The 23495-nt window shown below is 51.1% G+C and overlaps 2 protein-coding genes across 3 annotated transcripts; both read left to right on the top strand.

Moving 5' to 3' along the window:
- The first annotated feature begins 14 nt into the window (after positions 1-14).
- Positions 15-7982, top strand: ZPR1 (ZPR1 zinc finger). Its single transcript, XM_015428047.1, has 12 exons — positions 15-179; positions 2064-2134; positions 3762-3848; positions 3977-4099; positions 4339-4392; positions 4540-4606; positions 4912-4982; positions 5083-5172; positions 5267-5377; positions 5558-5644; positions 5807-5872; positions 7288-7982. The coding sequence occupies exons 4-12, from the start codon at positions 4085-4087 to the stop codon at positions 7423-7425; spliced, it is 699 nt and encodes a 232-aa protein (XP_015283533.1). The 5' UTR covers positions 15-179; positions 2064-2134; positions 3762-3848; positions 3977-4084; the 3' UTR covers positions 7426-7982.
- A 3529-nt stretch (positions 7983-11511) lies between these two features.
- Positions 11512-23489, top strand: BUD13 (BUD13 homolog). 2 transcript variants are annotated; one of them, XM_015428049.1, is made up of 11 exons: positions 11512-11647; positions 13556-13649; positions 14353-14437; positions 16149-16203; positions 17370-17668; positions 17785-18104; positions 18345-18453; positions 20291-20429; positions 20621-20805; positions 21670-21751; positions 22717-23489. In XM_015428049.1, exons 1-11 carry the CDS (start codon positions 11514-11516, stop codon positions 22808-22810), a joined length of 1596 nt encoding a protein of 531 aa, XP_015283535.1. In that variant the 5' UTR covers positions 11512-11513; the 3' UTR covers positions 22811-23489. The 2 variants fall into 2 exon arrangements, with proteins under 2 accessions (XP_015283535.1, XP_015283536.1); XM_015428050.1 differs by having other exon boundaries at positions 17577-17668.
- Positions 23490-23495: the final 6 nt, after the last annotated feature.

Here is a 23495-nt window from a genome sequence, read left to right on the forward strand (position 1 = left end):
CCCCCCCCCCGGCGCAGGGCGTGACGCGGCTGCTGCTGACGCGGATCCCCTTCTTCAAGGAGGTCATCGTCAGCTCCTTCGCCTGCGGCAGCTGCGGCTGGGCCGACGCCGAGATCCAGTCGGCCGGCCGCATCCAGGACCTCGGCGTGCGCTACACGCTGGACGTCCGCACCAAGCAGGTGGGTCCGCCCGGGCCGGGAGGCGGGGCTGTGGGGACCGGCCCTGCGGCGGCGACGCTTCGGGAGCCCGTTTGTCCGGTCCCACGGATGGAAACGGCATTCCCGGGCCTGGCACGGGGGGGGGGGCACCCACTCCCTCGCCTGCTCTGCAAAGCTGGGTGGGGGAAGCCTTTGCGAGAAGCCAGCTGCAGGGGTCTGGATGGGTGCCCGGTCACCATGGAGGCCCCGGAGAAGTGTAAGGGTGCCAGCACTCTGTCACGCAGGCACCGGGCCTTTTGGGCCACTGCGTGACACAGAAGAGTGCTGGACTGGAGGGGCCACTGGCCGGAGCCACCACTGGCCTCTCTTAGGTTCTGATGCCTGCACAAATGCCCCTCTTGTCCCAGGCTGAGCCTGTTGAGACGAAGGAGGCTTTCAAAGGTGCCTCAGCATGACTCGCCTAATGGAGGGTGTCTTGTGGAGGCACGAAGCTGCCTGGTCGCACCTTTCAGGGCAGTAGTGACCTTGGCAGGGTCCTGAGGTCTACGTTTCAAAAACCTGGGGCCAGACTGCCCATGACTAAGATGGTGGCTGGTTTGTCAATGTTTTTCTTCATGAGCTAGAAAGGAAGGCTGTTGGTGAGGATGTCGTTGAAGCCCGCACTATTTGTTTTTAAATGTCTTGACTGCCTTTCTCTGCAACCAGGGAAGGTTCAGAGCCGCTTATGTGCACCAAATCATTTTCACCACAGCAAACATTTACACCACAAAAACCAGCTCTTAAGATTTCATAGTATAGGGCCAGAGTGACATATCACAACAAAACTTCAGCGGCTGTTCTACCTGCTGTGTGATCCGTGCCACCCACCTCTGATTCCACCCTCAAATTAGGCTTGTGTTACCCCTTTTCTGATTTTTCTCTGGGTGCTGCTGTCATGCACTAACTCAGTTTGGGAATACATTTCCAGACAGGCAGGCAGCCACTAGTGCTGGTCCTGAGTTTGTGCCGCTTCAGCTGGTGGGAAGGGTTCTGCTGTGTCCCTCTCTGCTCATGTTCCTCTCAGCCTGTGTCCATACCCGCTCAGGTGGGCTGCTGCAGGGTTCCCAGGTTGGTGTAATCTCTCCTTGAATCATTCTCTCCAGGATTTGAATAGGGAAGTGGTGAAGACTGACTCTGCCACAGCTAGAATCCCAGAGCTAGAATTTGAAATCCCAGCTTTTTCTCAGAAGGGAGGTGGGTATATATATATGGTCATTCTGGTATGTCTTGGGGCAGTTGGCAGGGGGAGGACATGAGCAAGAGTGGCAGCAGCTAGCAAGTCCTTGATGCTAAGACTGTGTGTTACGGAGAAGGTGCTGCTCCTTCGGGTTATGCAGGGAGCTTTTTTTGCAACAGATGCCCTGACTTGAACATTAGTGTTTACGGGGGGGGGGGGGGGCAGAAGGCATGGGTCCACCAATTGGCCTGTGGGATCCCGACACCTGATAAATCTCTCTTTGCCTGTTAAGAAGTCTGTGCTTGTTGCTCTCTCCTGGTCACATGTTGGTTGCTTGCAAAAACAGTAGTGGTTGCTTGAAACCTGGGCGCTGAATTAAGTTGTGGGGGATGTCAGCTGTACCCCACCCCCCAGGCACATGCTGCCTGCATCAGAGTTCTAGTTGCAGGGTTTCCTTGGGGCTGGTGCTACCTTGCTGCAGTAGTGAGAGGCATGAAGCCAGGGGCCATTAGAGGTGAAAAAGGAAGCTGAAGAGCAGGGCTTATGGCTGTCCATTGACTGGTCAGCTGAGCTAACTCTAGTTTGGGAGAGCCAGCAAATGAACTGCCTGTGCCAATGAAGAGGAGCCCAGTTGCTGCTCTGGAGAGTGGAAGGGAATAATAAACATATGGCTTTTTCCCTGTCACTAGCACTTACAACCATCGAAGGGATAATTGACAGAGCCGTAGCGGGATTGGAGCAAGATCAGCCAGTCCGCAAGGTAAGTTGCTTGCAAAGGATCCATGTGAGCAATATCTGGGTGATATTTATTTCAGTATCTGTAGAATACTTTTCTTCCCTGTGGGAACCCAAAGCCGCTTACAACATTATTCTGCTCTCCTGCACTTTGTCCTGACAACAGCCCTGTGAGGTAGGTTGTGCTGAGAGAGAGCGATTGGCCCAAGCTTCCCCCACCGAGCTTCCACAGCAGGATGGAGATTTGAAACTGGGCCTTCCAGATTGGACACCCGAACCACCACACCGTGCTAGTTCTCTGAGACAACACACTATGTGTGAATAAACCAGCACAAAACAAATGGTTCTAACATCTTGGGCTGGTTGTGATCTCATTGGCTGGCTCACTTGAAGTCATGGGCTCAGAGTGAAAGGACCGAGAGCCCTTGGCCCGTGCCCTCTGTGTGCCCCTCTAGTCATGCCCAGGTTTTATAGGGTACCTGAAACAGGAAGGGAAAAGCCAGTCCGCAGCAAAGACGTTCCTCCCACTCTTTCTCTGCCTGCTGCTTTGTGGTAGTGGGGAGTCGGCTGGAGGGGTAAGATGTGTGAGTGGCCATGCTGGCTACTGATGGGTATCTTGCTCATTGAACTGGCTGAGACTGAAGTTGAGTTCTTGGGGTTGTAGTGGAAAGCTTAATGAAAACACTGACCCAATGTGCGGCAGCAGTCCTAAGCATTATTACTGAAGGTACTAAAAACAAACCGATATTGTATTTAATGATGTGGTGTACTGTATGCAGTTCTGGTTGCCAGAGAAGCCGGTGTGATGTAGTAGTTAAGAGTGGTGGTCTGTAATCTGGAGAACTGGGTGTGCTGCTCCATGTGAAGCCTGCTGGGTGACCTTGGGCCAGTCACAGTTTTCTCAGAACTCTCTCAGTCCCACCTGGCTCACAAGGTGACCGTTTGGGGGAAAGGAAGGGAAGGTGATTGTAAGCTGCTTTGAGACTCCTTGGGGTAGAAAAAAGTAGGGCATAAAAACCAGAGCTGAAAAAAGTACTAAGAAAGGCAACCAAGACGAATAGGGGGTTCCTATGATGAAAGGCTGGAGATCCTGGGACTTGAATCTAGAAAAAAGATGGTTAAGAGGAGACATGATAGAAGTTATAAAATTATGCATGGGGCGGAGAATGTGGCTAGAGGGAGCCTATTCCCCCTCTCTTATAATACTAAAATTCAGGGTCGGTCAATGAAGTTGAGGTTTAGGACACACAAAAAGAAACACTTACTCAATGAGTAAATATGCAGATGGCACAGAAACATTAGTAGAAGAATTGCTGTGGGAAGCACAGATCATCTACCTGGGGTTCAACAGTCACCTCTTGGGAAACAAACATTGAACAGTGTCTGGAAGAACTGGAAGACAATGCACAGGTTTGGGTGCATTTTGAATGGAAGGCTGATTCTGCATATTAGAAACTGTCTAAAAATATAGTTCATAGTCCTAGAGGTTCAGTAAATCAGCACCTAAATGCCCGGCTGGTTCTTGCAAAAATATATAGCAAGTTAAGGCTATAAAAGGAAAGACGTTAGGCTGAGTGAGGCCAGCTTTCCTTTAGCGCACAGCAGTTGAAGTTACCGGAGTGAAGCCTGGAACATCTGCCTTTTCATTTCAGGAAACTGACCCAGGTGTGGCAGGACAGATAGATGCATTCATCTCGAGATTGAAGCATCTGAAAGAAGTGGAGAAAGGCTTCACTTTCGTAAGTCCCTGAAGGCTGGTATTGCTCATGGGGTCAGTTCTCTGTATGAACTCCCCCCCCACCCCCCGGTGACTTTCAGCAGCAAAATAAGGATTTCAGCTGCTTCCCTTCCCCTCCCTTTCTGCCAGGTCCTAGATGACCCTTCAGGGAACAGCTTCGTGGAGAACCCTCATGCTCCGCGGAGGGATGAAGCCCTGGTGGTTGCCCATTATAAGCGATCTGCCCAGCAGGCTGTGATGCTGGGGATTCAAGTAAGCCAAAGGAGGAGCTGCTTGGGCTTGGAGGCTGGATGAAGGCCCTCATGCCACTTTGGCTCACCTCATGCTTCCACATCTTTTGTGGCCCTAAATCGTGGAGAGCCTGTCCTGCTGCTCTCCTACCTGCTTGAAGCCCTGCTTTCTCTTCCCTTTTCTAACCTGCATGCAGAGGATGTGATGCTCTGAATGTCTGAGGCTGTCCCAGTTTCAGCACGGTCCCGTTTCTTTTCCAGGAAGTGGAGTCTGATGATAAGTCAGTGGAACCAGCAGATGATCTGAGGAACGAGGTGAGTGAAGTGTCGGAGAGCTGGGTGTTTGGGCAGAGGAGTGCCTTTGGGCAGGGCCGTTCCCCCGAGGCAGAATCCAGCCGTGGGCCTGGCTGGCAAGTCTGGGCCTCATTCAGATGCCTTGGTGCTGCCTCTCTGTCAATCCAGGTGCTGCAGTTTAACACCAACTGCCCAGAATGCAATGCTCCTGCCGAGACCAACATGAAGCTGGTGCGTATCCTTTTCAAGTGCAGGCGAGCACCTGGTTCTGGCTGCACACATGCGACTGTGGTCCATGAGGCACCTGCGTGGTGATGGGTCGTTCTTCTGGGTGGCCTGTCTGTTGCTGCTTTGTGGTGATATGGGTCCAGTTCTGGGACTGAAGGGATCCCAGGCTGACGATGCTGGAATCTAGCAGAAAGTTCCCGTTGTGTAACTGGCAGTGGGGGGTGGGGTGGGCCGATCTGCCTGGAGGAGGATGGCAGCGTGAGCTTGACCACTTGGGTCCGTGTGCAGCATTCCTTGACTGCCCATTTGCAGAGGTCCCCCACTTCAAGGAGGTCGTCATCATGGCCACAAACTGCGAGGCGTGCGGCCACCGCACGAATGAGGTGAGGCTTTTCTGTCTGGAAGAGGCTGGTTCACCTCCACTTGCCAGGGAGGGTAAGCCCTGCCTAGCCATTCACTGTGTTCTTCCCTACTTACGTGTAGGTTAAATCTGGAGGAGCCATAGAGCCTTTGGGAACCAAGATAACCCTCCACGTGACAGACCCCTCGGACATGACTCGGGACCTCCTTAAGGTAGGGCCTCCCCCCCCCTCCCGGTATGTCCGCTCCCTCTTGGAAGAGCCCTGGAGGATGAGGGGCCCAGCTAAGCATCCTTCCTTTTCCACAGTCCGAAACCTGCAGGGTGGAGATCCCAGAGCTGGAATTTGAGATGGGCATGGGGGCCCTGGGTGGCAAATTCACGACCCTGGAAGGATTACTGAAGGATATCCAGACCCTGGTGAGTGACTGGCTCTGGGTCAGCTGCTGCTGGAGGGGGACGGGGTGTGTGTGTCGCAAGGCTGGACCTGCCACTTGGCGAAAGGGAAACCGTCCCTGAATGAGACTCAAAACGCTCTGTGCCTTGGGGAAGGGGGACTGCCCCTGAGCAGTCGGCTCATGCGGAGTCCTCTCTCTGCAGGTGGAGAAGAACCCCTTCACCCTGGGGGACAGTTGCACCCCTGGCAGGGCAGAGAAACTCAGTGCATTCAGCCGGAAGCTGCAGCAGGTGAGGCCCTAGGGGGCTGTGACTTTCAAATGTGGCATGTGCTGTATTCACTTGGAGTGATGCTCTTCCTGGCCCTGGCCACACTCTGATTTGCTGGCTGGGAAGAGAGTGTCTCTGCTGTGTACACGCAGCTTTGCTTTTCTCTTTTTTCTCCTCCTCCAGATTTTGGATGGGCAGCTGCGGGTACATTTTGTTATGGATGACCCTGCAGGGAACAGTTACCTTCAGGTAAAGTGTGACTGCAGGAAGTGTGCGTGAGATTAAGTTTTATAGCGTGTTGTGCATCAAAGAGCAGGTGTTCTAAAACCTTGGCCAGCGCAGGGGCAGCCAGAAGACAGCCCAGAGCAGTGTATGTTCCAAAGGGGCAGAAGCAACTGGGCCAAGGTGACTTTCCTTATGCAGCTTGCTTGGGCTGTGGCTTAGGTAGGAAGGTGGATGAAGCGGAATAGAACAAATGGTTAAGAGAGGGGGTGGAGATGGCTGCACTGGAGTGAACTCTGGGAGGTCCATTCAAATGCCCACCCGTGTGTCAGGCTCAATAGAGCTGTTGCAGTCCACAATTCATAAGTATAGGTTGCTTCATTACAAGTCACTACTGATGCTCTCACATAGCCGTTGTCAGGCATGAAACTCAAAACCAAGCAGGGACAGATATAGACAGTTCAAACACACAGGATTGACCATTGAATACAGTTTGTGCTCAGCAGGAATTCGAGTGGGAGAACAAGGCGGGAGATAGCGTCCAGCCGTTTGAGTCACACCAGCCAGATTGGGAACGGCTCCAGCAGTCATTCTCACAGCCTTATCAACTACAAAGGCAGCGCCACCTTCCAAAGCCAAAACAAACGGCACCGTGGCACTGAGAGGAAATGAACAGAGAAGTGCAGGCTAGGCCCCCCCCCCCCAATCATATAGCAGTCAGGTTACACAGAACATACCCAGAGTGCAAATGGCAGTTTACTGACACCATGACACTGGTTGATCACCTCGGAGGCCAGAAAAACGACTAGGGAGAGGCTGGGGAGAAGCGCACAATCCTCCAGCCTGGGTGCTGGTGCTGAGGATGGGGAGGGATTTCTTTAGGGCTGTGTGCTGGGCTCAGCACCAGATTAGCGATTAAGGCATGCCGGTCCTAGTCTTCAGCCCATATCCCAGACTCTGTAAATATCTGGATATTGATCAGTAACTCTGATCAATATGACATAGCTCTAAGTCCGATGACCTTTGAACATCCGTAGTGCCTGTGGAGGTAGCTTGTTAATCATTGTTCCAATGTAATCCTTAAAACAAATCCCCCGGAAAGTGATTGTTCTCCTCTGGTTTTCTGAATGTGAACTCTCAACCCCAGCTATGTGAACTCTGAACCCCAGCGCACGGATGGTGGGGAGGGGGGAAGCAGAATGGGGATAAATAAACTGCTGCTGCCTTGAGAGGCAGACTGATTTCTCTACCCTCAAGAGAGTTGTCTCGCATGAATCTTCACATGCCCTTCTCCCCCCCCCCTCAAAGTGGCACAAAAATCTAAGTATGTTCTTGTTTTTGACTTAATTTTCAGGGTGGGGAGGCAGGGGTCTATGGGAACCTCTCTCCGTCCTGGCTTTTGCCCCAGACCCTGCTGTAACTTAGCCTTCTGTTCCTTTCAGAATGTATATGCCCCTGAGGAAGACCCAGAACTGTGTGTGGAGCACTATGAGCGCAGCTTTGAGCAGAATGAGGAGCTGGGCCTCAACGACATGAAGACAGAGGACTACGAGACAGAGAAGGCCTCCTCTGAGCAGTAGCCTTGCTTCTGTCAGGCCAAGCCAGTGGTGGGGGATGAGAAGCAGTGAAGGAGACGGGGGTTGCCTGTCCCCCAACTCGGGACACAGCCTTAGCTCTGCCTAAGAAGCAACTTGTAACTGGTTGCCCACATAGCAGCTGTAGCAGAGCGTGGCCAACGCATTAAAGCTGAAATGATGCTGCACTTGAGGCTGTAAGGATGACATTTGTTTTGCATACAGAAACATAAGCGGTGTTCTGAGGAAATGTTTCTTTTTCCCATGTGGTTCTTTTGCAATGGAAGCGCATTCAGTGCTTGGTTTGGTACTGGATGCTGGTCAGTGCAGGGGCTGACACTTCTGTGGCTGGCTGCAGAATGACAGTTTTAGTCACCTCCCCATATGTTGTCATTTCCATCTGTTTTCATGAAAATAATAAAACACGTTCTCCTAGTTCACAGAAATCTTGAAGCTACGAAAAAGCCCGTGTGTTTCCATTTTGTTAGGGGAAAATGAAATTTTGGAGAAAAGTGAAATGTCTATAGAGTACTTACCTATCAAACTTAAACTTGTACTGATTGGCCAACATAAAAAGTTTCATTTATAACTTGACATACAGAATTGTACTGTGACATTTTTACAGTGTTTACATTTCTATATCTTAGTTTTCTGTAACCGTACCACATGTATCTTAATTTTTGCCAGGAAAAGGTGAAGGCACAAAAATTCTGTAATGCAAAGAAAGTCTATTATAACAGAAACACTCATAGTCACCATAGATAGGCTTACCAGTAATATTTGAATATAAAACCTCATAGAACTTAAGATCACCGAACACTTCAATAATGTGTACTGATTAGATTCATGTCCAGTCGTACCTTAGTGATAAACAGGAGTTTCTGAATATCTTCTTGGTCTTTAAGGTGCTCCTGGACCCAAATCTTGCACAGCAACACAGCTGCTCTCCGAAGCATAAGAACATAACAGAGAAGCCAAAGTTGGATCAGGTCAATGGCCCATATAGTCCAACTCTGTGTCACACAGTGGCCAAAAATACCAGGTGCCACCAGGCAGTCCAGCAGTGGGGCCAGGATATTAAAAGCCCTCCCACTGTCCCCCCCCCCCAGGATCAAGAATACAGAGCATCCCTTGCCCCAGCCTGAAAGTTCCTATTTATTTTGTTGTTGTTCAGTCGCACAGTCGAGTCTGACTCTTTGCGACCCCATGGACAAGATCCCACCAGGCCCTCCTGTCTTCTGCCGTCCTCTGAAGTTTGCTCAGTTTCATGTTCATTGCATCTATGACACTGTCTAACCATCTCATCCTTTGCCGTCCCCGTCGTCTTTGACCTTCAATCTTTCCCAGCATCAGGGTCTTCTCCTCCAGGGAGTGCTCCCTTAGTCATTGGGTGGCCAAAGTCCTTGAGCTTCAGTTTCATTATCTGGCCTTCCAGGGAACAGTCAGGGTTGATTTCTTTTAGGATTGACTGATTTGATCTTCTTGCAGTCCAAGGGACTCTCAAGAGTTCTCCAGCACCATAGTTCAAAAGAATCTATTCTTCGGCGCTCGGCCTTCCTTATAGTCCAACTCTCGCAGCCATACATGACTACTGGGAATACCATTGCTTTGACCATGCGGACTTTTGTTGGCAGGGTGATGTCTCTACTTTTTATCATGCTGTTTAGGTTCACAATCGCTTTCCTCCCAAGGAGCAGGCGTCTTTTAATTTCATGACTACTGTCACAGTCTGCAGTGATCTGGGATCCCAGGAACGTGAAGTCTGTCACTACTTCCACAGCTTCCCCTTCTATTTGCCAAGGAGTGATGGGGCCGGATGCCATGATCTTAGTTTTTTTGATGTTGAGCTTCAAGCCCACTTTTGCGCTCTCCTCTTTTACCCTGAGCAAGAGGCTCTTAAGGTCCTCTTCACTTTCTGCCATTAGAGTGGTATCGTCTGCATATCTGAGGTTGTTGATCTTTTCCCCAGCAATCTTAATTCCCGCTTGTGATTCATCCAGGCCAGCATTTCGCATGATGTACTCTGCATATATATTAAATAAGCAAGGCGACAATATACATCCTTGTCGTACTCCTTTTCCTATGCTGAACCAATCAGTTGTTCCATATCCGGTTCTAACTGTCGCTTCTTGGCCCTTATACAGGTTTCTCAAGAGACATGTGAGGTGGTCTGGTACTCCCATCTCTTTAAGGACCTGCCATAGTTTGTTGTGATCCACACAGTCAAAAGCTTTAGCATAGTCAATGAAGCAGAAGTAGATATTTTTCTGGTACTCTCTTGCTTTCTCCATAATCCAGCGAATGTTGGCAATTTGATCTCTAGTTCCTCTACCTCTTCGAAACCCAGCTTGTACTTCTGGTAGTTCTCTATCCACGTACTGTTGAAGCCTAGCTTGTAGGATCTTGAGCATGACCTTGCTAGCGTGTGATATGAGTGCAATTGTGCGATAGTTTGAACATTCCTTGGCATTGCCCTTCTTTGGGATTGGAATGTATACTGATCTTTTCCAATCCTGTGGCCACTGTTGCGTTTTCCAAATTTGCTGGCAAATGGAGTGCAGAACTTTAACAGCATCATCTTCTAAGACTTTGAATAGCTCAGCTGGAATACCATCACCTCCACTAGCTTTGTTGTTAGTAATGCTTTCTAAGGCCCATTTAACTTCACATTCCAGGATGTCTGGCTCGAGGTCAGTGATTATACCGTCGTGGTTGTCAAGGACATCGAGGTCTTTCTTGTATAGTTCTTCTGTGTATTCTTGCCATCTTTTCCTAATCTCTTCTGCTTCTGTTAGGTCCCTACCGTTTTTGTCCTTTATCATGGCCAGCTTTGCATGGAACGCTCCCTTGATTTCTCCAACTTTCTTGAAGCCTGCCAGCCAGCCAGCCCGCCCGCCCGCCGAATTTTTTTTCAAACTTTTTGCATTTTTGTGCACACGTGGGGACTGGCCCACGTGTGCACAAACCTCCCCCTCCCCCCCACCTGCCCCCTCCGTGCTGATTTAGCGATCCGCACGGAGGGGGCAAGTTGGCTATTAGATATATAGATAAGCAAGGTGACAATATACATCCTTGTCGTACTCCTTTTCCTATGCTAAACCAATCAGTTGTTCCATAGCCGGTTCTAACTGTCGCTTCTTGACCCTTATACAGGTTTCTCAGGAGACATGTGAGGTGGTCTGGTACTCCCATCTCTTTCAGGACTTGCCATAGTTTGTTGTGATCCACACAGTCAAAGGCTTTAGTGTGGTCAATGAAACAGAAGTAGATGTTTATCTGGTACTCTTGCTTTCTCCATAATCCAGCGAATGTTGGCAATTTGATCTCTAGTTCCTCTACCTCTTAGAAACCCAGCTTGTACTTCTGGCAGTTCTCTATCCACGTACTGTTGAAGCCTAGCTTGTAGGATCTTGAGCATGACCTTGCTAGCATGTGATATGAGTGCAACTGTGCGATAGTTTGAACATTCCTTGGCATTGCTTATCCAATTCCCTCTTGAATCCCTCTATGCTTGTAGTAGCCGCCACCACCTCCTGTGGCAGTGAGTTCCATGTGTTGGATCACATGCAAATTAATGGTTGCCAACATTTATGTTTACATAACCATTCTTCAAAATGTTATACAGATTTATCTTGCATAAAAACAGGCGTACTAATTATTTTGAGTAGAACCTTGTCTATAAATTCAATCACTACAAAAGGACAAACAAAGTCCCCCGTCCCCCCTTTCATTGCTCCTCCACATCTGACCCCTGGCAACCCTGAGCAAGGCCTCAGACGTGTTGTAAAAAGTCCAGCTGGGGGAACAGACGGAGAAGAACATTCCCTCCCCCGGGGGGGGGGTCCTTGGCGCGGGGGCAGGCGGCTGACAGCCCCCTAACCTGCCTCTCGCACGCGGCGTTCCCGGCCGGTCGAAGGCCCAGGAAGGGTGGCGGAGCCCGGACCTCGAATCCGCGCTGTGCGGAGGCGGCCGGCATTCCCGCAGGCCTTCTCCTCCTCCAACCACCGAGGTCTGAGGCGCTTCCGCTACCGGAAGCCGCCCGGCCCGGAAGCTGCGCAGCGCCACTTCCGCTTCCGGTCGCCCGCCCGGCGAAGATGGCGGCGGCGGCTTCGGGCCTGTCCAAGGCCGAGTACCTGAGGCGGCGCTACCTGGAGCCGGGGGAGGCCGAGGCCGATTCGGGGGCCAAGAAGCGGCGCCGGAGGAAGCGGCCCAAGGAGCTGCCGGGGGGGTGAGCCGGGGGGGGGGAGAGGGAGCCCGGCCGGCCTGCCGGCCTGGAGCGTTTCCGGGCGGGCGGGCGGCGACAGGGCGCGTCGTCTCCAGTCTGCTGGCGGCCCTGCCTGAGGAGCCCCCCCCCCCGACCGCGGGAGAACCTGCCCCCCGCTCTGCAGAGGGTTCCCAACCTCCCGGTGGTGCCTGGGGGTTCTCTCTGGCTGTACAGCCGAGCGATCGCCGGACTTTGGAGGGTCGTTCCCCTGACCGCCTGGGCGGGGATGGCCACGTATCCATGCCGGACTCCTCCCCCGGCATCACCTCCCGCTCACCTGCGCTTTTGAAGACCAGAGTTGTACTCCCTCGTTTAGTCGGGTGGGTGACGGGCAATGCTCCCCCTGAGCCGTGGAGTCCTGTGGGCAAAAATCCCACTTTGTGAGCTACTGACGTGAAAGTTGTGAGCCGGCGATTTGGCTACCTGCATAAGTTAGTTTGCCCCGGAGAGCCATCCTCCCTGAGCGAAGGCAAAAATCTGTGAGCTGGAGGCTAAAAAACTCTGAGCTGGCTCACACTGACTCAGCTGAGAGGGAACACTGGTGAAGGGCTACCAGGTTAGGCTGTTTCAGGAGCACCGGGTTCAACCTGGACTCCAGAGCTGCCTGCAGAAGGCCCTGTGCTGGCTCCGGCTGCCCCCATGGCAGGAACGCCGGAGTGACTGAGAGGAGTCTCCATGTACAGAGGACAGCAAACGTCTGGCTCCCAGGGGTGGGAAGAGGTATCGGGGGAGGGCCTTGTCCTCAGTGTCCTGCTTGTTGGCCTTCCAGCACTGCTGTGCAAAACAGGATGCTGGGCCAGATGGACAACTTGTCTGATCCAGCAGGACTCTTTTGATGCTGTTATGAAACTGAACATCTTGTGTGGCTTTTGTGTTGGTCTTTTGGCAGGGGTATGGAGGTGACATTGAGAGAACCGCAATGGTCGCTCTTCTTGCCTTCTGCCAATCGCGTGGGACCTCACAGGGCTGAGCTTTGCTAGATATCAACAGAGGAGCCTTTGGAAGTTTTCACTTGCTAATAAGTCAGAATGTGCATTTTGCACTGAGATGCAACATGTGTCTGAGGATATCTGGTGCCACAACCTTGTCAACAGTGGGCTAGCTCCATCACAGAAGAAAGGCACAATATAAATGCAGTGGATAAATAGCAGGTGTGGCTTTTTCCCAAAAGAGTTGGAAGCATTGTCCGTGGCCCCTGAGATAATAATTTGGTGGAAATAAATATGAGTCCAGTGACAAATTGAAATAGGTGACAGTCAGTGTTCCCTCTAAGCTGAGTTAGTGTGAGCTAGCTCACAATTTTTTAGCCTCTGGCTCACACCTTTTTGTCTTCGCTCAGGAAGGGTGGTTCCAGAGCAAACTAATTTATGCAGGAGCCAAATCGCTCGCTCACAACTCTAATGCCAGTAGCTCACCAAGTAGGATTTTTGCTCACAAGACTCCGCAGCTTAGAGGGAGAATTGGTGACAGTTGCAGTTCTCTTTCAGTGTATCTGAAGAAGTGTGCTTGCACACAAAAGCTTATACCCAGAATAAAACTTTGTTGTCTTAAAGGTGCCACTGGACTCAGACTTTGGCCATGGACAGTTACACTAGATTAAAATCTCGTTAAGGGCTGCCAGATTTCTGCTTTGTTTTGCTGCAACAGACCAATAGAACTATCTCTATGGAATTATTATTTGATGAGAAAGACTAGCGTCATCCTTCAGCATCTAATGACTCTCTTCATTGATGGCAGCTGGCTGGAAAGGTGCTGGCGAGAAATCAAGCAATGGCCTTGTCAGGGTTTCTGTTCTCGGCCGATGGTACTTAATTTCTTACTAAAGTCACAGTAGGTTGATCATTCATCGCCTTATTTTCTTTTGATTTCCAGGATGCGTATAGTGGATGATGATGTGAGTTGGAAAAGCATTTATAATGTGCAAGAAAAGGAGGAGGAAGAAGAGGAAGATGGAGACCTGCCTGTGGTGAGTGTTTGGCTCTGGGCATTGAGCATTTAGGCTGCAAATCTAAGGATGGGACAGGGCGGTTCCGTGGGAATAAGCTTCATCGAATAACGTGAGCACATTTGAGCAATTGAAGCCGTTTTATACTGAATCAGACCCTTTGACAGTCACGGTCAGTGTTGTCAGACTGGCAATGGCTGTCAAGGGTCTCACACACAGGTCTTTCACATTGTCTATTGCCTGATTCTTTAAACTGGAGATACCAGGGATTGAACCTGGAACCATCTGCACATCAAGCAGATACTCTTATCACTGAGCCACTGTGTCCGCCCCTCCCCACAGGACTTACTTCCAAATAGCTCTGATTAGCACTGCTTCCTCAGTTACTCTATTTATTCAGAAGGAAGGCAACTCTGAATATAAGACCCCCCCAAAGTTATGCACTCCCCAATTTTTCTTTTACTGGACATGGCTGTAGTTTGTATGTGAATATAACACCCACCCCCACCCCCCGTGGCATTACTGAGAAGAAAACCAGCTCTTGCTTTGGAGTAAATACTATATACAACACTGTTGTTACTAAAAACTGTACCTAGGAATCTCATGTATGGGTTACTTTAGTGGGTTTCTATCTAATGGCTAGTTGTTGGGGTTTTTTGGATTTTGCAGTTTGGTAGTTCTCTCGAGCTTGCCCAAAAGTTTTTTCATACCCCATTACTTCTAGGTGGCAGAATTTATTGATGAGCGGCCAGAAGAAGTAAAGTGGATGGAGGAATTCCGTGGCAGTAAAAAGTGGAAGCTCTTGGGAGGTGAGCATTCTCTCGTTCTGTGCTTTATGAGATGCTTTGGTGGGCTTTGCACAGAGAAACACAGAAGCCAGGTAGCGTTTGGTTTCACGGAGAGGAATTCAGGATGTTTGGTTGTGTATCCGCTTAAGCAGGATTGGTTAGAGGGTGAATAGAGGTGTTTGGGAAAAAGCCATGGAAGGGTGATGCATAGATCGTACTGTGCGAATGAGAATGGGAAAAGGAAGAGCTGGGATTTCAGTCAAAGCGTTTAACTCTGTAGTATTCATTCCATGACTCACGCAGAGCCACATCTGCATTTATAGTCAAAAGAATGACAAGACTCCTGTATGCCCTATCTACCACTCCACCAAACCCTTCCATATAGCAATATAAAATATAACTATTAATATTAAATACATAGCAATAATTATTTAATTACCAGAGTATATCTGTGTGTGTAGGATTTTCTCTCCCAACCACTGTCAAAATTAGCCTTCAGATATCTGGAGAAGTGCTGGAGAAGACTCTTGAGAGTCCCTTGGACTGCAAGAAGATCAAATCAGTCAATCCTAAAAGAAATCAACACTGACTGTTCCCTGGAAGGCCAGATAATGAAACTGAAGCTCAAATACTTTGGCCACCAAATGAGAAGGGAGCACTCACTGGAGAAGACCCTGATGCTAGGAAAGATTGAAGGTCAAAGAAGACAGGGACGGCAAAGGATGAGATGATTAGACAGGGTCATAAATGTAACGAACATGAAGTTGAGCAAACTTCAGAGGACGGCGGAAGACCTGAAGGCCTGGCGTGATCTGGTCCACGGGTTCGTGAAGAGTCGGACTCAACTGTGCGACTTAACAACAACAACATATAATTGGAGTAAAAAAAAGAGTTTCCCCGTCTGCCTTCCTGCTCTCCCCTTGGCATGAAGCACAGCAGGTTGTGGGGGGAGAGTGAGATTGCCAGGGTGCCTGGAGGAGGGCCCGGGAGAAAGGGGAGCATACCTCCCCTCCACCCCCCCGGTGGCCATCTTGCTCCTTTTCTAGGTGTCTGTTATGGTGGCTTGAGTCTCTTCTCTGTGGCCAGCTTGCTCTCCTTGCGACAGTCACCTGAGTGCTGGAATGGGAGTGCAGAGGCTGTGAAGAAGGGTGGGGGGGATTATTGGAAAGGGCGGGCCCTCTACTTTCCATCACTGGCATGTGGCCCACAGAGGCTTCAGTTTATCCACCCTCTGTTTTCTCCAGCAGAAACTATTTCAGAATGGGAACCACAAGTACTACTGAGCAGTGGCCGTGGCCGTTTTCTGAAAGAAAAGGCAGGTGCCACATTAGGCAGCGGTGCTCAGAAGAGAGACTGAGTGTTGCTGGTTTAGCCTATCTAGAGATGATGGGGCTGGAAATCTTTTTAAGAAACCAAAAAAAATCTGTCTGAGTCCCAGTAATAAAAAGTATGCACTAATTATGCACAACTTCAAACATAATTCAACTAATTGAAAAGAAAGCAAGCAAATCCTTATTCATTCATTCATCTGGTGGGAGGTGGAGGCATGCTGAGGAGCCTTCATGGGAGTGGAGTTCAAAGAAGAAGAATCTTCAGAAAATCTACTGAACTGAAGTGGGAAAGGACTTTTATGCTCTCCTCTGTGCGATGGTGGCGGGGTCTTGTCTTGCTTATAAGTGCACCTGCCTCCTGATGGAGCAATGAGTTGAGATGGTTTAATTATGTCTTTTAGATCACAATGAAGAATCACAAAGCTCTGATCTTTCTGGAGCTGCAAAATCAAACAGGTGAGGGGGTTCGCTGGGTGGATCACAGCCCATTATTTAGCCCATATATTTGTGTGTGGGGAGGAGCAGAATTGTGTGTGCCTGTGTGCAAGGGAGTAAGCTTTCCTCTTGCCTGTAGGAGTAGTTCTTTAAAACAGCTTGAAGGGGGAAGGATGACCAGAGGCCTTTTCATGGAACACACTAGCTTTGTGAAATAGTAAAAAGTAAGACACAACGTTTGTTGTAGATGCCTTGAAAATAGACAGTTGGCAAATGTGCAGGTGACCCTCCAGCATGGTTAGAACTGCAGGACTTGGCATGGGATGTGGGAGGTGTGCCCTGCTAAAACAGCAATTGCTGTATGACCCCAAACGAAGCATTGGCATGCTGGCTGCATCGTCTGTAGCAGTGGGGGGAGAAACTGCTTGTGGCTCGTTGCAGAGACCGAAGTGGCAGCAACAGGAAGCTGAGAGGGACGTTGAGCAGTTGCTCTGGCCGGGACAGCATCTCCAAGGTCGCTTCAGATGTTTGCTGTATCTCAAGGCAAAGGCCAAAGGCACTTGGCAAACCCGTATCGGAACACTGGAAGAGCCCTGCTGGATCAGATCAGTGGTTCCTCTGGTCCAGCATTCTGTTTTGCACTTAGCCAACCAGCTGCCTCTGGAGGGCCAATGAACAGGTGCAGTGAGAGGCCAAGGTCTTCCATTGATGTTGCCTGCTGGCTGTGGCATCCAGAGTTTGCTGTCTCTGGAGGGAGGGGTTTAGTTCAGTCACCATGGTGAGTAGCCATTGTTGGGCCTATTCCTCTCCATGAATCTGTGTGATTCCCCTGTTAAAGCTATCTGTGCCAGCAGCCATCGCTGTCCACCAGCAGCAGTGAGTTTCTAATCCATAAGAGGACCATTCGTCTTATGCCATGATTGCTAAGTTTACTCAGAGGTCTTAGCCAAAAGCCTTCTGGAAGTCGAAGTATACACAGTGTCTCTTGTATCACCTTTTATCCACTTGCTTATTAACATGTTCACCAAACTCCAAGGTGAGGCGGGGACTTCCCTTTGCAGAAGCCATGCCGCTTTTCCCTCAGCAGACTTTATTCCTCGGTGTTTTTGATAGTTTGATAAAGAATATGGATAGCAGGATCTCCTGGTCCATGTCTGTGCATGCAGCAGCTCCTTTTTGTCTTTCAGTTCGGAAGCCGTAAAGCAAAAGCAAACAAAGCATTTGTCAGAATTGTCCCCACCCAGAAGGGGCCGCCACAACTTGCCAGATCCGCGTCATTCTGTGACGGGCAAGAGCCATCGCAGAACTGCAAGTGGAGGCCAAGAAGAACGCCTTCCAGATAAGCACTTAGCCCGTCAAAGGCAGCAGGTCACCTCTGATTTATCCCCACCCAGGAGGAAAAGACATGATTCTGATGCTGACTTGTCGCCTCCTCGGGAGCTGACGTCATCCCCCCCTGGGCTGAGAAAGCAAGGCAATGTCAGAGGCAAGTGGGCGAGTTGGAGGTGCCAGGCAGTGGCGTGTGAAGTATCCGTGTGCCTGGAAAAAGACACAGTTCCCTGTCTCCCTGGGTTCTAGTATTTGCCATCTTTCTCTTGGCAGGCTCTTCTCTGGCCTCTAAGAAGTCCCAGCGACATGATTCTGAATCTGAGTCGGATTCTGCTCCCGCAACGATGAGCACCAAGGCCTCCTCCGATTCAGACCTTTCCTTGCCACGGGCCGTTCGCCGCACGCGGCTGCAGGACTCTCGTGCTGATCTTTCTCCTCCCAGAAGGAACCGGTGTGCGTCTTCAGACTCCGATTTGTCTCCTCCCCGAAGAGGGCAAGATGTCGGACAGAAGGCCCGCAGGGCACAAAGTCCACCTGACCTCTCACCACCGCGGCGGGCCAGAGACTCCAAAGGAAGGGGCGACGGAGCGCAGGTAAGGATTCTGCTCTTTGGCACCCAACTGACTCTTCCTCCAGCTGATAGCCTGAAGCCGTTGGGGGGCATAGCCTGCGTCCTTGGGACGAGCGTCAATGACAAGGGGATCCCGTGCCTTAGGCATGGATGGAAGAGCCAGCCGATGTGGAATGGAGGAGGGGGGTGGCTCGTTTTTGGAAACAGCCCATGGCCGCCAGTCACTGACCCGACTGTTACGTTTGTTCTGGCTTGTGCGTAGGACCCTCAGATGCTGTCCGGTGGCAAAGCAGGCTTGGTGTTGGCTGACCTCCTGCGGAGGGAGCGGCAGGAGTTCCGGAAGCAGGAGAGGGGCAGCCAACATCTGGAAGGTGAGAGCGGGGTGGAGTGTGCCCAGGGTGTGGGTGAGGGAGGGCTGAGGCAGGCAGCGTCTCCTGCCCAAGACCATAGCTCTGGTCAGAGGTGGGTTTCAGTCCCGTCTTGATTGGGCTGTGTGCCATTCCTCCCAGGGGCAGAGATGTTCTGCCAGGCTTTTGGTTGAGGGCAGCAACAGTTACCCATTGGCTGGCACCCTCCGCTCCCCCCTGCACTGAAATTTTTATTAAGTTACATGTAAATGTTAATGTTTTGTATTTCATGACATTGTGTCTTGTACATCGCCCAGAGCCTGGCATAACCTGGGATTGAGCGATTAACAAATCTAATGATGATGGTGATGTTGATGATGATGATGATGATGATGATGAGACAGGGCTGGCGGTGGTTTCTGGGATGAGATGTTAGGCTGTCATGCTTATCAGGGCTGGGTTGTGCTCTGGACAGGCCCTCCTGCCAATGCCACAGAAAGGGGTAGGAACAAGTAGGTGCCAGGCTGGCATTCTCTCAGGGGTCTCTGAAAAAGTGGGCAGCTGGTAAAGTGCTCGGCAAGCCCTGGCTGGAGCTTTGTTTATTTCTGTCACTTACCCTCCGCCTTCCTCCCAGGGGCTCGAGGCAGGTTCCATATAGGGAGTCAATACGGTCAACAGAAGGGGACATTGCGTAACCCATTCACGAGGAATTTAGAAGTCTGGAGCCATCAGGAAGCATGGAAACATAGCCATAAGTATTCACGTGGCACATTAAGTGGTACAGAAATCCCATAAAGAGGCTCCTCCTTGCAATACGCTGTATGCAGCAGTATAGGCCACCATCTCAATTATTTATCCAAGTCAGTTTGTGAACCCTTCAGTACAGTCTAAACCTGTGACCTGCACAGAAAAGCTCTCTTGACTATTTCAGTCTTGCATGGTTTGCGGAAGGCCAGGAGAGTGGAGCCTTCTGGACCTCCTCGGGCAGGCGGGAGCCCCAGCAGAGAGGGCATGTGTACGGGCAGTTGATTTTGACCATTTGCGGGCTGGCACCTGCAGCAGCCCCTCCTGATCTAAGTGGAGGTGCTGTGGCAGAGAGGCAGTCCAGCAAATGAGAGGGGCCGAGGATGTGAAGGCCTCTGCACATGACAGCCAATTCCTTCAACTGAGCTCGGTAACGGGTGGGCAGTCAAAGGAGCGTCTGCAGAAGGGGAGTCAGAGGCACGGCTCCGTCCAGCTCCCGCTAAAAGTCAAGCCGTGGCGTTCTGAACGAGTCGGGGTTTCTGAGTTGGATTTGTGGAGAAGTTCAGTACGTGAAAGTAACACATAAATGTAGTGCCAGGTAAATTAACAGAATACTGACCCAGTTTCCGAAGCTGCCCTGTGACTCACGCCAGTTTGGTGTCGTGGTTAAGTGTGCGGACTCTGATCTGGGAGAACTGGGTTTGATTCCCCACTCCTCCACTTGTACCTGGCTGGATGACCTTGGGCAAGCCATAGTTCTGATAAGAGCCGTTCTTGAAAAAGAGCAGTTTCTGTCAGAGCTCTCTCAGCCCCGCCTACCTCACAGGGGGTGTCTGTTGTGGGGAGGGGAAGGGAAAGGAGTTAGTAAGCCGCTCTGAGACTCCCCTGGGTAGTGAAGGGCGGGGTATGAATCCAATCTCTTCTTCTTCTTCATAGTCCCCGGGTGCAGAGTGGCTGAAAACCCTCCAGCCCAGAGAGTCCAGCTTGCTGGCAGCAGGAAAGATTCTGCCGGGGACACGTACATTGACTTGATTCAGTGGAGTGGACTGAATTGGTCAACTTGATGGTGTGGCATTGTGGAGTGTGCTAATGTGGCCGGTGCGATTGTTTCCCACAGATGACTCGCAGCATGCAGCCACTGTCTTCCGGGATAAGTCCGGCCGCAAGAGGGACCTGAAGCAGGAGCGGCTGGAGCAGCAGAAGGCAGCGCAGCAGAAGTCCGAGCGGGACGCGCAGTATGCCAAGTGGGGCAAGGGGTGAGCTGCCCGGTCCCTGGCCTGTACTGCCCTCAGCTCTGCCCCCTGGGTGATAGTGGGGAGGGGGCCACAGCTGTGTGAACCCACCCCAACAGGTCGCTGCCTGGAGCTATGTTCTGGCTTGGGAGGCCTGCCTTCTCCAGGCAGCCAATAAGAATCCTCCAGCCCCGTGACCCTGTTGCCTTTTGCAGGCTCGCCCAGAGCAGGCAGCAGCAGCAGAACGTGGAGGACGCAGTGAAAGAGATGCAGAAGCCGCTGGCCCGGTACATCGATGACCAGGATTTGGACCAGATGTTGCGGGAACAGGAGCGAGAAGGAGACCCCATGGCCAACTTCATAAAGAAGAGGAAGAGCAAGGAGGCGAAAGATCAGAAAGGTTTGCATTTGGCCGGGGCTTACTGGGCTGGAGGGTGGAGACCAGCTGTGCTTGGGCACCATGGCTAGTGGGGGGGCGGGGGTGGGGTCAGCTGCCGTCGAGGGGTGGAGCGTTCTGTATAGAAGTACTGATCTGGAGAGATGCAAGCAATTTTGCTGCAACTGCTTGTACAGAACTTGAATTATAGTGTCTGCCCCTCTTTTGGTCGGGGTGGAAGAAAGGGCTCCACGAGAGCCGTGGGTTGGGGGCTCCTGCGAAGGGAACGGTGCAGAGTGCAAGCTCCCTGACCCCCCCCCTTCCCCGTCCCTCTCTGGGCTGCAGCTGACTTGCACATTCCATTCCCTTGTTCTCCTCTTCCTACGAGGGCTGGAGGCTTGGCTTCTCTAAAGGAGGCTGTATTCAAAGGTGCCTGTGCTGGAAAGGCCGTTTGGCCCCCAACTCAGCCGTCCTCCAATTCTTGACCGCTGTCTGGAGAAGCCGTATTCCACAGGGGTGGTTCCTCCTCCTCCTCCTCCTCAGTGCTTTCTCCATGAACTTAAATCTTATTAGTGCTAATTAATATTTATTTACTGCCTTGAGTCTGAGGAAGGCAGGCAGGATAGAAGCCTTTTAAATAAAGTATTTACATTATGTTAACTCATAAAACTGTAAGCCCCTTTAGGGGCCAGTTTCTGATGGAGAGTGCAGACTGTCGATGATGTTAGCTATAAATAATACAGACAATAAAAATACCTTGCACGTGGAGGTTGGTAGCGGGCTGTACTAGATTCTGCACTCATTCCTGGGCTGGCCTGTGTGGGGTGCGAGTGTTGACAGCTGATACAGAGAAAATGATGAGGCCTTTTGTTGTCACCTCCCCCCCAGAAAAGCCAAAGTACAGTGGACCAGCCCCACCTCTCAACCGATTTAACATCTGGCCCGGGCATCGCTGGGACGGAGTTGACAGGTAAGGCAGGCTTTCTGCTTGTGGTGTTTCTTTGTGGTTTATAGTCCACCTTTCTCAGTGAAACACAGGGATCACACAGTATATGCAGCAATATGATCAACAGGACGGGGCATCCAGTAACCACTGAAATAGTGTTTGGATTGCAGAAGTCTGGAACAAAGCAAAGGCGTTTAAACATGACCCGTTAAACGATGCAGAGGTTACGTAGAAGGGGAGCATCTTTTTACAGAAACAGACAGTACCAACGCTCCCTCTAAGCTGTGGAATCTTGTGAGCAGAAATTCTACTTTGTGAGCCACTGGCATTAAAGTTTGGAGTGAGCGATTTGGCTGCTGCATAAATTAGTTTGCTCCGGAGCTATCCTTCCTGAGCTAAGACAAAAATGTGTGAGCTGGAGGCTAAAAAACTGTAAGCTAGCTCACACTAACTCAGCTTAGAGGAAATGCCATACAGTACCCCGTAGTATGTGGTCCACAGTCTCTTTCCCATTGTCAAAGCATCTTTATGAACCATTTCATTGCAATACAGCCCTATTGCCTGTGTTTAAAAAAGCCTTCCTGAATAATTCAGTTTTGCTTAGTTTGCAGAAAGCCCCCCAGGCTTCTCTAATGGATGGTTCTGAATTCAGGTTGCGTCTTTCGTACACTAGATTGTTTCTCAAGGCTGACAAGACTTTTGTCAAGGCGTCTGTTTTCTCTTTCATCACTTGCTGTCTACAAGCCCCACAGCCATCTTTGCGTCCCTAGCGGGATCGTACAGATGTTGGAGATGTGCAGCTGCTGCCTCCCTTGAACAACTGTCTTGCCCTGGACCAGGCTGTGGAGTTCTAGAGGATGCTGGGTGTGCTCCTTGATGCCCATCGAGTTCCCTCAAAGGGCTCCCTCCCTCCCTCCCCCACCCCCTGCTCTCAGTGGTTTGGGCAGAGTTCCTCACAGACCCTTTTGCTGTTGTCTCCATTCCTGCAGGTCCAACGGCTTTGAGCAGAAGCGCTTTGCCAGAATTGCTAGTAAGAAGGCTGTGCAGGAGTTGGCGTATAAGTGGAGCGTGGAAGACATGTGAACGGCCACTCCGAGATAGGAGAGAGCCTCCTGCCGCCCTCTGCAATAGCTCCTAGCAACTGTGATTAAAGGCGTTCAGCTCACAGGACCCTCTCGGGTGCTCTTGGGTGGTGACGGAAGCCGCTCACTCTGGGCAGCCAGAGCAGAGTGAGGCTGTTGATGCTCCTGGAGTGGACACTGCGCAAGAAGGAAGAAGTGCGTGCGAGGGCTCTCCCGTGTGAGGAAGTCCCGGGGACAGCCACTGCCAACCCTGCCTGCTTCCCAGCAGGGCCCGTTCCTGTTGGGTCTGAGCTGTTCATTTCAGAGCCCCCGCGAGGGCAGCGGCCAGATGTCTGGCGTCTGCCAAAGCTCAGGCTCTTGTAAAGGTTTAGTTTGTTTGGGAGAAGAGCGGAGGCGGGACAGAGGAGGAGGACTCCTGTTCAGCAGCACTTCATCAGGGAAGCCTCGGGCTGGGCAGTCCGGACTGCGGGGCAGGCGGGGTGGTGGCTCTGTAGTGTGGCCTTGAGTTTCCTGCCTTGCAGAGCTGGGTTGGACTTGTGCAGCTTCGAGGCCAGAGCGGCCCTCCCTCGACCTGAGGGTGCCCAGGCAGATTGCTGAGCACAGTTGCAGTTTTCAGGGTGGCAATACATTCTTTCTAGCTGAGGCAGCTGGTTGGGAAATTAATAGGTAAAGGTGAAACTCTTAGA

The sequence above is a fragment of the Gekko japonicus genome, unplaced genomic scaffold (assembly GCF_001447785.1).
Source record: "Gekko japonicus isolate JY-2015 unplaced genomic scaffold, Gekko_japonicus_V1.1 scaffold1031, whole genome shotgun sequence".
Lineage (NCBI taxonomy): Eukaryota > Metazoa > Chordata > Lepidosauria > Squamata > Gekkonidae > Gekko > Gekko japonicus.

What these genes read in the sequence shown, in the direction of transcription:
- BUD13 (XM_015428049.1), top strand. Translation starts at nt 11,514, where the DNA reads ATGGCGGCGGCGGCTTCGGGCCTGTCCAAGGCCGAGTACCTGAGGCGG. An exon ending in AAAGTGGAAGCTCTTGGGAG is followed by an intron (nt 14,438 to 16,148) that starts GTGAGCATTCTC and finishes TATGTCTTTTAG; the next exon opens with ATCACAATGAAGAATCACAA. An exon ending in CGCTGGGACGGAGTTGACAG is followed by an intron (nt 21,752 to 22,716) that starts GTAAGGCAGGCT and finishes CCATTCCTGCAG; the next exon opens with GTCCAACGGCTTTGAGCAGA.
- ZPR1 (XM_015428047.1), top strand. An exon ending in GCGGCCACCGCACGAATGAG is followed by an intron (nt 4,983 to 5,082) that starts GTGAGGCTTTTC and finishes ACTTACGTGTAG; the next exon opens with GTTAAATCTGGAGGAGCCAT. An exon ending in TGAAGGATATCCAGACCCTG is followed by an intron (nt 5,378 to 5,557) that starts GTGAGTGACTGG and finishes CTCTCTCTGCAG; the next exon opens with GTGGAGAAGAACCCCTTCAC.